This window comes from Drosophila rhopaloa, unplaced genomic scaffold, assembly GCF_018152115.1.
Source record: "Drosophila rhopaloa isolate 14029-0021.01 unplaced genomic scaffold, ASM1815211v1 contig_203, whole genome shotgun sequence".
Lineage (NCBI taxonomy): Eukaryota > Metazoa > Arthropoda > Insecta > Diptera > Drosophilidae > Drosophila > Drosophila rhopaloa.
The window spans coordinates 3459622-3474476 of record NW_025335088.1 but is presented as its reverse complement, the minus strand read 5'-3'; the positions used below and the strand labels follow the sequence as shown (position 1 = coordinate 3474476).

General features: G+C 36.3%; 1 protein-coding gene across 14 annotated transcripts in view; it reads right to left on the bottom strand.

Moving 5' to 3' along the window:
- Positions 1-218: 218 nt before the first annotated feature.
- The window catches only part of LOC108040061, an 84692-nt gene continuing 70055 nt past the window's right edge, over positions 219-14855 (bottom strand). For 6 of the 14 annotated variants that reach the window (XM_044460611.1, XM_044460620.1, XM_044460613.1 and 3 more), the window contains 5 exons: positions 14250-14480; positions 12970-13385; positions 12807-12921; positions 1620-2057; positions 219-1014 (listed from right to left, as the gene is read on the bottom strand). In XM_044460611.1, the coding sequence (XP_044316546.1) occupies positions 344-1014; positions 1620-2057; positions 12807-12921; positions 12970-13385; positions 14250-14480 (1871 nt within the window). In that variant the 3' untranslated portion in view covers positions 219-343. The remainder of the gene's footprint in view (positions 1015-1619; positions 2058-12806; positions 12922-12969; positions 13386-14249; positions 14481-14855) is intronic. The other 8 variants (XM_044460618.1, XM_044460616.1, XM_044460621.1 and 5 more) reach the window with 6 other exon arrangements.

Below are 14855 nucleotides of genomic sequence, written 5' to 3'. Positions count from 1 at the left end.
AAATGAATGTACGTTGAAGCCTGCCTTTATGTGTGCTAGCATAAAGTCACGTCTTGGATTTACTTATAATTTAACCCTTAATATCGGGATAGCTAATATAAATTTGTTGCTTTTAATTCGCTTGAGATATACATATTATTTAAAAACTTTAACAAAATTTCACACCCGCTGAAGACAATATTCCTATTTTAAAATAATGGCAGTTAAAAACAATTGAATTCGATTTTCGATGTCGTACAATTATTATTTTTTTAAAAACCAAATAAGCAAACACATTAAATATTATTTTTACAATTTTATGTAAGTATGTCGTAAATCGTTAAATTGTTTGCAGCAATATCTTCTAAAAATCAGAGTATGGTAAGTTTCCAGATATTGGTAAGGAGTATGGACTTTGATAGACCTCTTGGTTGTGTGAGATTGGTCCCCAACCTCTGGCACATTTGTTAAAAGTTTGACCCTGGTTCAACGAAGGAGTAGCCGAGCTACTTGTAGGTCCACATCTAGAAGAGCCAGTTTTTGGCAGATGGGGGGAACCTCCTGAGCCTAATGAACTTGGAGATCTGGACGTCTGTTCATTGAAAGCAATTCCAAATGGTGTTGGTGAAGTATTCCGTACTTGCGAATTTTGCTGTACATTTAGATACTGCGGGCTTGCACCAGTCAAGTTTCTCTTATCATGCTGTTCAAATATAGCCACTTTATCGAAAGACAAAGGCGAAGGGTTAAAGTTGACCTGAGGAGCGAAACACTCGGACCGAACGGGTATTTTTTTATACGGTGAGTAAGGTTTCTGGTTTGGCGGTAGTGTACTAAATCCAGTTGTTAACGGCTTTGTCAATGGAAATTCGCTACTGCCAGTAATTGAATTTTCATTAGCAACAAAGTTGGTCATCGGTAAAGGGCGCGATAAAGATTCGTAGCTTGGTAATTTAAAGTTCTCTTCATGTCCTCCGTACTGTTTTGGGGGAGCTGCATAGCTCGAGAGCGATATTTCTTTCGGAACATAAAGGCCTGTAAAAACAAAATAGAAATTATTTTAAAAGACAATGTTAAAAATTTTAATTTAGAAAACGTAAATTTTTATGATAGTGTTGGACTGACACAGATATTATGGTCACATATATTTTCTTTTATTGAAACCAAATATAGCAGCGGCAGTTGTTTTTCTGTCTAAAAAATATACATAGTTTAAAGATAATCCTTTTTTTATGAATATAAATGTTTAACTTTGTCAGGACAATTTTGTTTTATTTGTTGTTTGTTTTTGTTGATTAATTAATTCATTGATTTGTTCAGTTTATTCACTAATACATTACGATACAAGGGCAACAGACTTAATAGATCATAAAGTCTACACGGAAAGATACAGATAAAAACATAACGCAACCAAAAATACAAATAATTATTAATTCACACTTTAAAATCGAAGGCAATGCCTGGTTGGAAGTTTGTCAGTGAACCTGAAAATAATGTTGAAAACTTACAAAAAACTTCACATAGCTTATTTTACATATCTATCTGAAACATGCAAACTTGAAAGACAATTCTCTGTTAAAGTGAATATTTGTTATACATGTATATACACACAAAAACATATTCAAGCATTTTAACCTTGCCTTCATTGTTTTCTATTGGTTCTACGGCTTGTCTGGCTTGGTTTAATTCTGTTATATTCTGTTGCTCGAAAGATTCTATTAAATCACGCACATTAACTTTATCATCAGTGTCGCTTTTGACTCTTTGGTCATCGTTTCTAAGCATTTCAAATTCATTTTTTGGTATAATATCACTAGGGTTTTTATAAGCGCGGCTCAATTTCGTTGACCGTAGTTCACTTAAATATTCTCTATTTCTTAAAATTTTATTTTCAAGTCGTTGGTGTTCCAAAAAGAATGTTTGAAATTTTTCGAGCTCGTGTAAACGATTCTGCACATCAACAGCAAAATTCGAGGTTAGGTTATCTCCATATAAAAAGTGAACACAGCTAATTTTATTGTCATCTGCATCGGGACGAGTCTGCCATGATGACTCACTTTCTTTTATTTGTAAAGATTCTGAAATATTCGAATTACTAAATAAAATACGAAGTAATATTGTTACAAGGATACCGATTCCCAAGAAAAAAGATAACGTGAGCCGCATTTTTATGAAAATAAAGGAATTTAATTTAAAAAACGCTTTTTACAATTTAAACGTTCGGAATTTGTGAAAAGAATTATTTAGAATTTCTTATATTCCGTCTTGATTCAAATATTTAAACGGTCGAAGGGTCCAAAATAGATTTGGAAAAAGCCGATGTGTTTGATGATTTGGAAGAAAAACATCCTATATATTTAAGGCTTGAATAAAAAATTTTGTGGCTTAAATAAGAGCTGCTAAAACGTCGTTACTGAAAAAATCTATGTATGTTTGCGGCATCGATAGTAGACCAAAAATGTTTAAGTACACCATAGTTGTGCAACTTAATGCATTCAATAATTTTCAAATAATTTTCTGTTTGGTAGGTTATATATTTTTAGAACATAAAAGTCTTTTTGTTTCCTTATTTTATAAAATAAAAAGATAATAAAAAACAATCGTAAAAATACTTTATATTCATAGTCGAAAAAGTTTAAGTACACCTAAGATAAAATAAGGTCCCAGCTCGATAATATTATATTTGGTTGGACCTCCTTTTGCAGCAATAACTGCTAGCAGACTTCGGTGCATACTATGTACCAAAATTTGTGTGTCCTTTTTCTCAATTTTTTCTTACTCAGACTGCAAAATTATCTTAAGGGACTCTTTTGATGATATTTGGTGTTTTCTGATCCTTTTATCCAACAACGTTCCAAACGTGCTCAATGGGATTGAGATCTAGATACTGTGGAGGTGTATGCAATTGCTTGCAGCCACTCCTTGACCAAATAGGAGGTGTGTTTGGGGTCGTTGTCCTGTTGAAACAGAAATGTAGTCTCATTCAACTGGAGCTGAGTCGCGCTGTCCTTAAAGTTATCCTTTGAAATTGTATGGTGTTGATGCTTATAAACACAAGTTTCCCAACTCCAGCCGTCTCAACACACCCCCAGACCATCACGTCACCGCCGCCATGCTTAACAGTTGGCGTTAATTCAACGCTGTTTTGCGTTTCCTCCATACTATTTGGGAGCCATCTGAACCAAAAATGATCAATTTTGACTCATCACTCCAGATAACGTTGTCCCAAAATGATTCCGGCTCGTTTATATATTTGTATGCGAAATCTTTCGATTTACCAAGGTAATCAATGGCTTTCTACGAGGTATTCGTGGAGCACATTTCGTACAGTTTAAGGGTGAACTGTTTTGCCTGAGCTTTGAAATATTTCCTCCTGTATTTTTGATGATGAATTTTTAGGATTGGCCTTTATTGAGCCTAGGATTTGGCGTTCTTCCCTATCGGTCAATTTTTTAAGACGACTGGATCTCGGCTTTACTTGGAGTGTTCCAGAGTTCCTGTAGGAATTAATAATAGTTTGCACGCTGGATGGAGGCCTCTGAAGCATCCTACCAATAGCACGAGCTCCTTTTCCTTCCAAATAATGTTTTAAAATTATTTTTCGAGTTTCAGGTAAAATTTCGCTTCCTCGACCCATCTTGACCTCTCACTCCAGCAAAATTAAATGAAATGAACTTAAAATGCATAAAAATGCAAGCATCAGGAGTAGACTGAAGGAAGAATTCGCGATCACCGTTAGATTTGGAAGGGGAATTCCAAAGAAACAGAGAGATGACGAGTGTACGTCAACTTTTTTGGTGGCATTTGTTCACGAAGAAATGTTGTAGTTAATTTTGGTATTTTTGAAATACTAAAGATTAAGTTTATTGAAGCTAAAAAATAATATTAAATTTGATAAGTTTTAAAACATATTTTTAACAAAAAACACTGAGGTATGAAGTGTACTTAACCTTTTTTGGTCCACAGTATGATCAACAATTCTTAGAGAAGTGAAAACTAACAGAATAAGGATGTTTGGTCCACATTTTCTTCATAAATATTTTTATCGCATCCGTAGTTATATTATCGTAAAAATAGGAAGAAATCCGAGCTACTTGAGATTAACGACCTGCAGCAATCTTGGTGGATAATAGCGCGGTGCATACGAAAGTCCGATATATGAAAGCTGTATAATATAGTAGAAACATTCCCAAATAGCTAGAGATGCAATGAAACCACATTAGTGACGACGCCGTTAAAATGCTGTTGAGCTAATTAAAAAAATGTTTACTATTGTATTTGTAGTCCACTACTATTTTAAAAATTAAAATCTAATCTCTGAAAACATAAATCAAATACTATTTCAGAGTGTATTGTTCTATAATTGTTAAGTCTATCCCGTTTCACAATAGAAAAAGTCTTCGGGTGAATTATATACAGTTAGCTCAAAAACTGAGCGACTACTTTGCGTAGAAACAGACGGACAGAAGGACGGACGTCAGGACAGACAAACTGGGCTATACTAGATCGTTAGTTTAATTTAGCTTAAAGAGTTATTATTTACAAAATTTTCAAAGCCTCATCGCGCAATCCCCAAAAGATTCGAATTCATATTTACGCATTTATTTTGGTGAATTTCCTGAGCAACTACAACTTTTCTATTGATACTACGAACTATCCCTTCCACAAGAAACTACACTCATAGCAATATCAACACTAAATTTTAGAAATTCGCCATTAAAACTTTATTTTTTCTAAATCCAAGAAAAGTTTTATATTATTAAGGAATTTTTTTCTGAAAACAAAAACTTTTCTTGAATCAAGAAAGTGTTTCTCAAATGTGGAAATTGTCGCCCTAAATTAAAGAAAAAAGTTTTATATTTTAGTAAAAATTGTACTTGTTTTTAAAATTTTTTTCTTAAAATGGGGAATTATGCCCTAATGAATAATTTACACTAAAAAAATAACATTTTTCTCAAATTAACCCTAAAATATAGAAACTGTTGATAAAATATAGAAATATTTTCTTAAATAAATGTAGGATAGTTATCCTGGTAATACCGAAATCGATCGCGTATGTCCAGTTTTTCATCAGTTTACAGCAGATTTTTTTTTTAAATTTGTAAGTACATTTTGGCCACCTCACGGCCAATCAATAAAAACGAGGTTGCCCGAGCATAAGCTGCCATACAGGTCCAAATCATAACATGACCCCCGCAATGCTTGACCGAAGCATGGTGTTTGATTTCAAGTTGGTTTCTTCGATGCAAACTGGATTGAACTTGATTGATACTTTTTTTTTTAATAGTCAACATATTTAACAAGAAGTTCCTTGCTCGAAATAAACTGTGACATAAAAAAACTGTGACATAAGTGTCATCTAATGGAGTTTAAAAATATTGAAGTGCCTAAATAAATGTCAAAATACTAAAGAACATAACTGCATTTAAATCTTTTTCATATTCCGTACAGCTTGCCAGCTATATGATTTTGAATTTTTGAATTTACGTCTGCACGAAATATGCTTGGAGCCACTGTAAATACCTAGGCGGCATGCTTGACAAGAAACAACATTGGACCGTGAATATAAAGCATTAGGTGTAGATGAGGATTCTCCGCTTCTATTGTACACAGAAATATTTAAAATAATTCTTCTCGATGGGATCATCGTTTGGTGGAACTCCCTGCAAATTACATTTTTCGAGAAGCCTAACAAATTATAGGAGATTTTTAACTTCTGCGAGGTGCGTGTCAACATCCTTTTTCAACACGACGCGGACACTAAACTGAAAATGGCAGCACACACAAGCATTGTTCTTCTCTCATTCATATTTTCAAGTGTGGAGAAAATTGTCGCTTGTTTCTGAACTAAGAGGAATGTTTTAAACATTTCTCGCAGGTCGTTGTAATAATTTTAGGTTGGATGTTTTCAAAAGTTCAGAAATCGTTTTCACAACACATTGGCTTTGAAAGTAATTTTTAAATTTCTAAGACAACTTCACTTCTGTCAATAGAGTATTTTTTGGTTTTTCTTTTAAACATTTCTTAACTTATGGCTAGTACTCAGATCGACAAACGAGTTCGCTAGCGAAAAAACTTTAATCTTTCCAGTGTGACCAAAATTGCGAGATCATCAGAATTAAGCGTGCTACGGTCGTACTGTCAATCAGCTGGGTTTTGTTGACAAGCAGTTAAAATTCAAATATCGTATTTGCGGGAAAAAGCCTTTAAAAGATATTGTCAAATACCTTGACAATACAAGTCGGCTGCTGTACAAAGAAATTAAAAAACAATACAATTTAAATTTAACAGTTGTTTTTTTTTAATTTACTGATAATTATTTGCTAATTTAAAGTTCATAGCTGCACTTTTATTGTGTTTTTTCATACATTTTCGAAACACTTTGCTCTGGCAAGAGGCACCCCAGATAGTTTAATGTTATTTGGTCCTCACATGTAAACTCCTGCAATCGTCTTTTACGGGTTTTTTGATTTTTCCCTCCATTTTTTAAAATGTTCAGTGAGAAGCTCATGCCAAAAGATTAAATTTTTTAAATGTTTTAATCTTTTCGCTAGGGTTCAAAAGTTCATTTCAGGTGGTTGGCGACGCGAAGTAATTATACCCGTTACTCGTAGAGTAAAAGGGTATATTGTATTCGTGCAAAAGTATGTAACAGCTAGAAGGAAGCGTTTCCGACCCTATAAAGTATATATATTCTTGATCAGGGTCACTAGCCGAGTCGATATAGCCATGTCCGTCTGTCCGTCTGTCCGTCCGTATGAACGCTGAGATCTCGGAAACTATAAAAGCTAGAAGATTGGCATTTTGCATGCAGTTTCTAGGAGTTCCTACGCAGCGCAAGTTTGTTTCAAAAAGGTGCCACGCCCCTTTTAACGCCCACAATCGCTTATATACGATTTAAAAAATTTAAATATTTCGGAAAAGTAAAAATGCAGTTTTATTGTGTTTATCAATACTTATCGAGATGTAGAAGAAATTTTTCAAATCGGACCATTCGTTAAAAAGATATGCGTGATCAAAGTTTCTATCTCCATCTCCCTCGCACTCCCTTTACCTGAGTAACGGGTATCTGATAGTCGGGGCACCCGACTATAGCGTTCTCTCTTGTTTTTTTTGGTATTTATACCCGTTACTCGTAGTGTAAAAGGGTATATTGTATTCGTGCAAAAGTATGTAACAGGTAGAAGGAAGCGTTTCCGACCCTATAAAGTATATATATTCTTGATCAGGGTCACTAGCCGAGTCGATATAGCCATGTCCGTCTGTCCGTCTGTCCGTCTGTCTGTCCGTCTGTCTGTCCGTATGAACGCTGAGATCTCGGAAACTATAAAAGCTAGAAGATTGGCATTTTGCATGTAGATTTTAGGAGTTCCTACGCAGCGCAAGTTTGTTTCAAAATGGTGCCACGCCCCCTCTGACGCCCACAAGCCACAAGCTGTCGCCACAGTTTTGATGCTATTATGAAAATTTTAATTGATATGTATTTGTTTCGTCAATACCTATCGATTGTCCTAATAAAAGTTTGCCACGCCCTCTCTAACGCCCAAAAATTCATTAAACGCTTAAGCCTGGCTAGCGCCTACATTTCCGCCTTTCATGGCGCCATCTAACGGATGACTTTGAAACAGCTGGCCAAGGTGCTCAACAGAGTCAACGTTAATTCTCGATAAGGATTTCTATTAAAGGAAATTGCGATGGTTTTCATTTGTCAATACCGAACTATATCCCAAGAACTATGCAAATCAAATCAAGTTAGCCAAATTGGAGGTCTGAGTGAAACAATGGCGTATGTGTGTATGTATGTAAGTATATACATATGTATGTATTTACATTGTACACAGTTGCAATTGCATATTTATATTAAGTTGTTTAGCTGAGTAACGGGTATCTAATAGTCGAGGCACTCGACTATAGCGTTCTCTCTTGTTTTATCGTCCATCTGAGTACCGAGGTGAAAAAAAAGACTGACGAAAGTGTACGCCAGCTGTTTGCTTCTCGCTCTCTCTCAGTTTTCGTCGATCTGAGTACTAGGCTTAATTATGCATCACCATTTTTTTTAAGGCTAAAGCCTTTTATACAGGTCAATAATTAGAATCGATATATCGATGTTTTGATATATTTTCGACATCCCTAGTCATTGGAAAACAAAAAACTTAAACTAAAAAATTGCAAATCAATAATTAGACTCGTTATTACAGAAGCGTACTAATCTTAGACGGAGCTTTACCTGCATTCGCTATATCGTCCCGACACCAAATCGGAACACCCGATGCCCACAACTTCTCCCAAGCCCTAATGATTCTGGGAAGTATTGAACAGACGGAAGCGGCCAGAGACTCAGACGGCAGCTTTGCTGAATTTAAAGAATGGATCTCTCAGTAAAGTCATGCATTCAGGATTTGTATGGCATTGAAATGCACTCAGAAGACTCGAACTTTGGCCAGACTTCTCTTGCGTCTGGAAACTCGAGATGGTTAAAACTACCCAGGCTGGCCTTCCCAACCTTTAATAGTAAATATTCGAAATACAAAAACTTTATTACAATGTTCAATCACATTTTCAATAGATAAGGTTAATTATCAATCATCGTTAAGTTTATTTAGCTAATTGTTTGTCTCAGGGGTCCCGCACTGGAAACTATACAAGTCATGATATTCCGACCTTAGTATTTCTCGACAACATCCAATCACTGTTTTCCACCCGTAACCAAACCAAACAGCAAAACCGTACGCAGCATTGCTTAAATCGCTGCAATCGCTAACTACCGAGTCTCAAATATCTCAAGCAAGCTTATCTGGATCGTCATGGAGAAAGTAGATGAACGTAAAAATGGAACGAATCTTTGGAATTTTGTACCTTGCCATCTTGGTCATCATGGTGGATCGCCATTGCCAGTGGTAACACTGAGCACAGGACTTTCAGGTGTGCTCAATTTTGTGACATGACCATTATGCGGTGACCATTCGTGCTGTGTCTCAACTATCTGGACGTAAGACCTCGGGCAATTAATTGCCCTAATACTCAGAAATGTCGCAACAGCTCCAACGCCCATCACACCATGCTTCATAGGAAAACCTCAGTAACCCAATTGGTGGATCCGCACCTGGTGCCTATCAAATATATCATGGTATAGCACCTCTCACACACCAGCACTACAATCAAGTGACTGTCAAATATTTTTGGCCACAGCTAACGTCCTCTAAAAGATAGTTTTGGAAATTTCAATCTTGGTCGCGCACTCCTTGATTCGTGCTATGAAATGAAACTTCGCCCAATTTCGCCCTATCTGTCGAAGAACCAATTGATACAAATTTGGAACGTTTCTGGCAAACCCACCGTCAGATTCACTCCAGAACAGCAATTATGTGAGAACATATTGACGCAACATGTCAAACTACCACGGCAATTTGTTGGATGACCTTTTACTAATAGGACCAACAATTCAACGCGATCTTACTTCTCCTAAACTTCAGATTTTACCGATTCGCGTTAATCGGCGACGTGGTAAAAATGTATCGCAAGGTGTTAATCCGCCCAGAACATCAACGATTCAAATACATCTTTTGGAGAAACAACACCTCAGAGCCGCATCAGACTTATGCTTAAAACGTTTCATATGGAACCGCAGCGCTTTACCTAACCATTCGCAGTATGGTACACCTGGCCGAGTTTCCCACTGGGGCCGGAATAATAAAATCATAAAATCATCAACTGCATCAAATTCAAGCAGAAGTCAAGGAAATTCTGGGAACTGAAAAAATTGAATTAGCAAAGTGGCATTTAAACAATCCCCAATTTAGATTTGTCCCAAAAATCAAGGAAATAAATTTGGACGTTAAATCATCGAGAAGCACTCTAGGACCTAATTGGGACCACCATCGCGAAGCGTTCAGATTCGCGTTTAGACCGAAACAATTTACAGGACCCATTACTAAACGCTCGGATTTGTCAACGGCTTCGTCGTTATTTGACCCGCTCAGAACTGTGGGTGTTAAAATTGCTATGGGATGAATACCACAGGCATTAAATCAAGCCTGGAATTCGTTTGTAACATCGATATCGTCGTTGAAATCTCTGGCTGTCTTCAACCAAAACAGACTAACTTGCAACTCCACGGATTTTGCGTCGCATCGATCCGTGCAAATGGATGCTGCCTGTACGCCAGAAGCATCTCTGAAGATGGCACGGTGACTAGTCACTTGTAAAAACTGTCACTACCAATATTGGATCTATGCGGAGGACACTTGCTCGCTGCGCTATTCGCAAAAGTTAAGTTAGTCACCACAAATGTATCAAAATTTCTCTGGACCGATTCGCAACTCGTTTTGCATTGGATCAAACAGCATTCAGCAACGCTATCAACATTAGTCGGCAATCGGAATGCAGAAATACAAGACCTTACCCAGGACTGCATGTGGAGTTTCGTTCTAACTCGTCTCAACCCTGCGGACCTGGCATCGAGAGGATGCTCATTGGAGGAGCTTAGAAACTCAGTATAATTCGAAGGACCGTCATCAACACTCTCGAAATACTGGGTATGGCCATTATTAATGTAGAAAAGCGAAAATCTGCCTTCATGGTCATTCAAGGAGCAGAAAGGAATTATTTACTGGAGAGACTTCGACAGATCAGCTCATACAAGAGATGTTTGAGCGTCGTAGCTTTTATGAGATTGGGGAATGCCTGCCGAAAAACAACCACATTCGATACAATATCACCATCACCTGAAGAATTGCAGGAATCTTCAACAAGTGTACTTCGCTGACGAAATTGAAGGAATTCAATGGGGAACCCAAGCACGAGTCGACAACGCCAAAACAGACTGGGGGAGCTAATAGAATTTCTATTCGACGACAAAGTCAAATCAATGAATCTAATGAATTTGTAAACTTTCATTTTATTCCCCCATTTTAGCGGCCGCGGTCAAGAGCGTAAAGGAACTGCGAGGAGCTTACAACGGTCACAGCCGAAATTGAAGCGATTTTAATTCGCGACCATTGTCGCCGATGTCGTCGAACCCGAATGACTTTGCAGCAATGACACCTGGCCACTTCTGAACAGGAGACCCTTTTGAGGCGCTTTCAGAAAGGCCTATTATGAACAAAAACTGGGCAACAATAAATCGGTGGCAGCAAATAAGTTTCATCACACAGCATCTCTGGAAAAGATGGTCTAATGAATATATAAGGGAGCTTCATGGGCGCATAACTCAGTCATCCCAGGCAAGGACACTAAGCTGCGCGTTGTGGATGTACGAACTTTAAAGGGTATCATTCGATGACTGAAATAGGCCAGTTTATGGACTGGCTCTATTACCTGTTTTTTGAAAGTCACCGGAGCGGTTTCAATGGGTCCTGAATTTGGGTCACATTTATAATGTTTTTATTTGAAGAACTGAAACATCTGAATTGAAAAATTGTTAATACCTGAGCTTACGTTATGAAGGAAAGCTCCGAATTCCATCAGTACACTACTGCTTTATGTTACTCTCTGCTCACTGTAAAAAGCTCTCTCACATTCCCTCGGGATTACATTAAAATAGATCAAACTTGGAAGCGAAAGAATACGGTTGTGTTATTTTTATCGGTAGCTGCACCCCCACCCAAACTGAATGTCTCATGTTGGCTAAGAAAACGCTCTTGGTCACAGCACTAAGTAATTTTTTCAGAACATTTTAGTCTGCCATTGTGAGTACACCATTCAATTGTAAGGGCTGAACAAGGATACCTGTACACATCTTATTGTAAGGTTGATGTCATGCTTTTAGTAATCTTAATGATTCCCTTCTTGTTCTTGGGTAACACAACCCCAAGAACTAGGTCCAAGTAATTTTTTAGTGCTTTTCTTAAATGTTATTAAATGCTCACGAAAAGGTGCACAGTTCATTAAAGCTGCCTTGGTGTACAAAAATTAAAAAATTTTTATTTATTCTTCTCAGGCTGATTGGAATAGGCACTTGTAACACAAGCGGGAATTTCAGTATTTTAATAAATTTCAGTCATCAATATATAGCAGACATTGCGGGCTGAAAGTACCCACATTTTTGTTTGCGTCTTTACTTAAAGCTTATTTTGAGCCAACAGCAGCTTGGCATGAATTTCAACACAATTACCCCGTAGCTTACATTTTTTGATAAATTACTCTCAAGTAGTCAGTTAGACAGTAGATGGAAGATTACATCCGGGAAAAAAAATTATCATTGCCAAGATTTTTAATATGTTAAACTCTTTAAGCGCATTGTCAGCAGGTCGTTTAACCACAACAAACCCCGCTGTTTTTAGCAACTTTTGTCTTCAAGATATGGGTTGTCAAGCTAATGCAATCGACTGCGACGAAAGCACTTTTAGAGCTCAGGGCTAAGTTTCATTAAATGAATTTATGTACTTAGTATGAAAAACAAATTTTGGAAACAAATCGTGACGGTCATAGCCTTGCTATCCCCAAAGTATTCTTATTCGCGCACCACCGCGCATTCAAGTTTTATTTGGTAACCTGCCCCAGAGTAATTTGTATTCTTTTTATTTATGAAGTTCGGCTTAGTTTATCTTCAGAGGGTCCACTTATGCAGATTACTTAAAAAATTGCAGTCAAAACCTAAGCAGATTCCCAATTGCTAGATCGGAACTTGATTCCCCCAGCTCATGGAGTCGCCGAAATTCACTTTTGCTAGACATTAACAACTGTTTTTTTGTAAATGGCATAATCTCATATAATATTGATAGACACCCATTATTATTCTATCAATAATAACTAAAGCATTTTAAAATTGTTGTATTTTTCTTCGTAATTTATTATTTGATAGTCATCAATATGTGCTTGATACTAACCTTTTGGTAGTTCCACATTATGGCCTCCCCAGCCCTGGGCAACGCATGGTGTATATGCAAGATCCCTTTTCGGGTTTGAAGGTACATTGATTGATTGCGGTGGAGCAGGATTGACCTGTAGGAATAAATGGTTATTGATGTACAATAATTTGATTATGCATACATTTTGTTGTTGTCTCTGAGTAGTATAATGCGTTGGCTGCTCAGCATCCGGAATATCGTTATATCCGCCATGGAAATACGACGTTGGTGTTACGGCTGGGGAGAAACATTGACTATTGTTGTCCTCCAAAAACGCAGAGCTTGCTGAACCAGTTTGTAAAGCTGCTTCCCAAGGAGACTTAACAACTTGGAGTCCTGGCTTTGAATACTTCTCAATTAACTGATTTTGATGTAAGTTCAACTGAACACGATGTTTACCGGCATCAGAATATGCAGGCAAAATGTTTGGTAAAATAGGCTTTTGTTGATACTGCTGATAATCTGGAATACCAGACGGATGATTTTGAGTGCCTGCATTAGTTTCATCAACTATCCAATTTTCAGCCTTTTTGCGGCGCTTCGCAAAAAGTTCGGCACCTACATATTTGTCGTTAGCGGTTGGTTGTACCCCAATTGAAGGCGTTGGTTGCGGCGGGAGCGGCGGCGCGAGCGTTGGGGAGCGTCAATAATGAAGCAATGCAAATGTATTAAATAATATAAACCAGTATAGTAAAATGTTTGAGTGTATTAGTAAGCTGCCCTTCAATCTTAAACATGTTTGTAAAAGTATTAAACTATTACGAACAGCATATTGACTAAAATCTTAAATTATAATCACAAAAACTTGATTGCAGACTTGTTTCTCTTTGTATACCCTTGCAATTTATTATTATTATTTAGTTTACCTCATGCTAACTATCGTTTTTGTGGGGATGGTTTTTTTTTTAAAGGTAGTCAAAAAACTAAATTTCTAAATTACGTTTTTTTTAAATAATAACTAACTTTAGAAGAATGTTTGTGCCTTCATTTATAACCTAACTAGGGGTTCGATTTACAGATCCGTCATAGTAATCTAGATTTAAAAAAAAATACTAAAACAAAGAAGAAAGCAAGTTGCAGCTTAAAAGAAAATGAATTAATCAATAATCTTATTTTTAATGTATATATGTACTTATCCGATAGTTAAATAAAATATCTGTATCCATAAAAATTGGTTATGTTAAATTTTGTAATGAAAAATGTAATTTTTATGTTTAAAGTGATACAAGATATTATAATAAATTTGTAAATTGATAAATTGCCTATATGGAAATAGGAATTCGTCAGTAGTTCCCTACATCGTTAACAACTTTTAATATTTGGTTTCAAAATGTAACTTGCTTTTTATGTATTAAGATTGTACTGAGATTGTATAATATTAATTTTTTATAATCAGATTACATTTAAAATTATACAAGTTACCTCGTCCTTGATGAAGCTGCAGAGCAGTTATTAGTTCAGCGCAGTTGTCAGGCGATAAAAGGCCAGTTTCAACGTTAATCAATTCTTTGAGCGAATTATAATCACGAACTTTACCATTTGGGTTCATTATGAGCTTTAGCGGTATTTTTTCCAAATTTGTAAATTCCAAAGTGGAATTTATATCTGAATTCTCTTTATATGGATTTATAGCGTCATTAGAGCACTCATTCCCTATATATGTAAATGTTTGTAAATGTACGTAAAAAAGAGAACTCAGACGATACAGTTTTATATATTTTTAAGTTGATTACATTAAAATAACAAGTAAAATATGTGTTTATTTTTTTGTTATTATAACAAATTTATATAGTTATACAGTTTTCCAAATTCGGTAAATATTAATATAGTTATTCTTAACAGCCGGTTCTCACATTTAAAAATTTCTATCTATTAAGACTCCAACGCTTTTATATTTAGTTATCAAGCCAAGTACTCAGATCGACAAACGAGTATGCTAGCGTAAAAACTTTAATCTTTCCAGTGTGACCAAAATTTTGAGAGTTCATCAGATTTAGGCGTGCTACGGTCGTACTGTCAATACGCTGG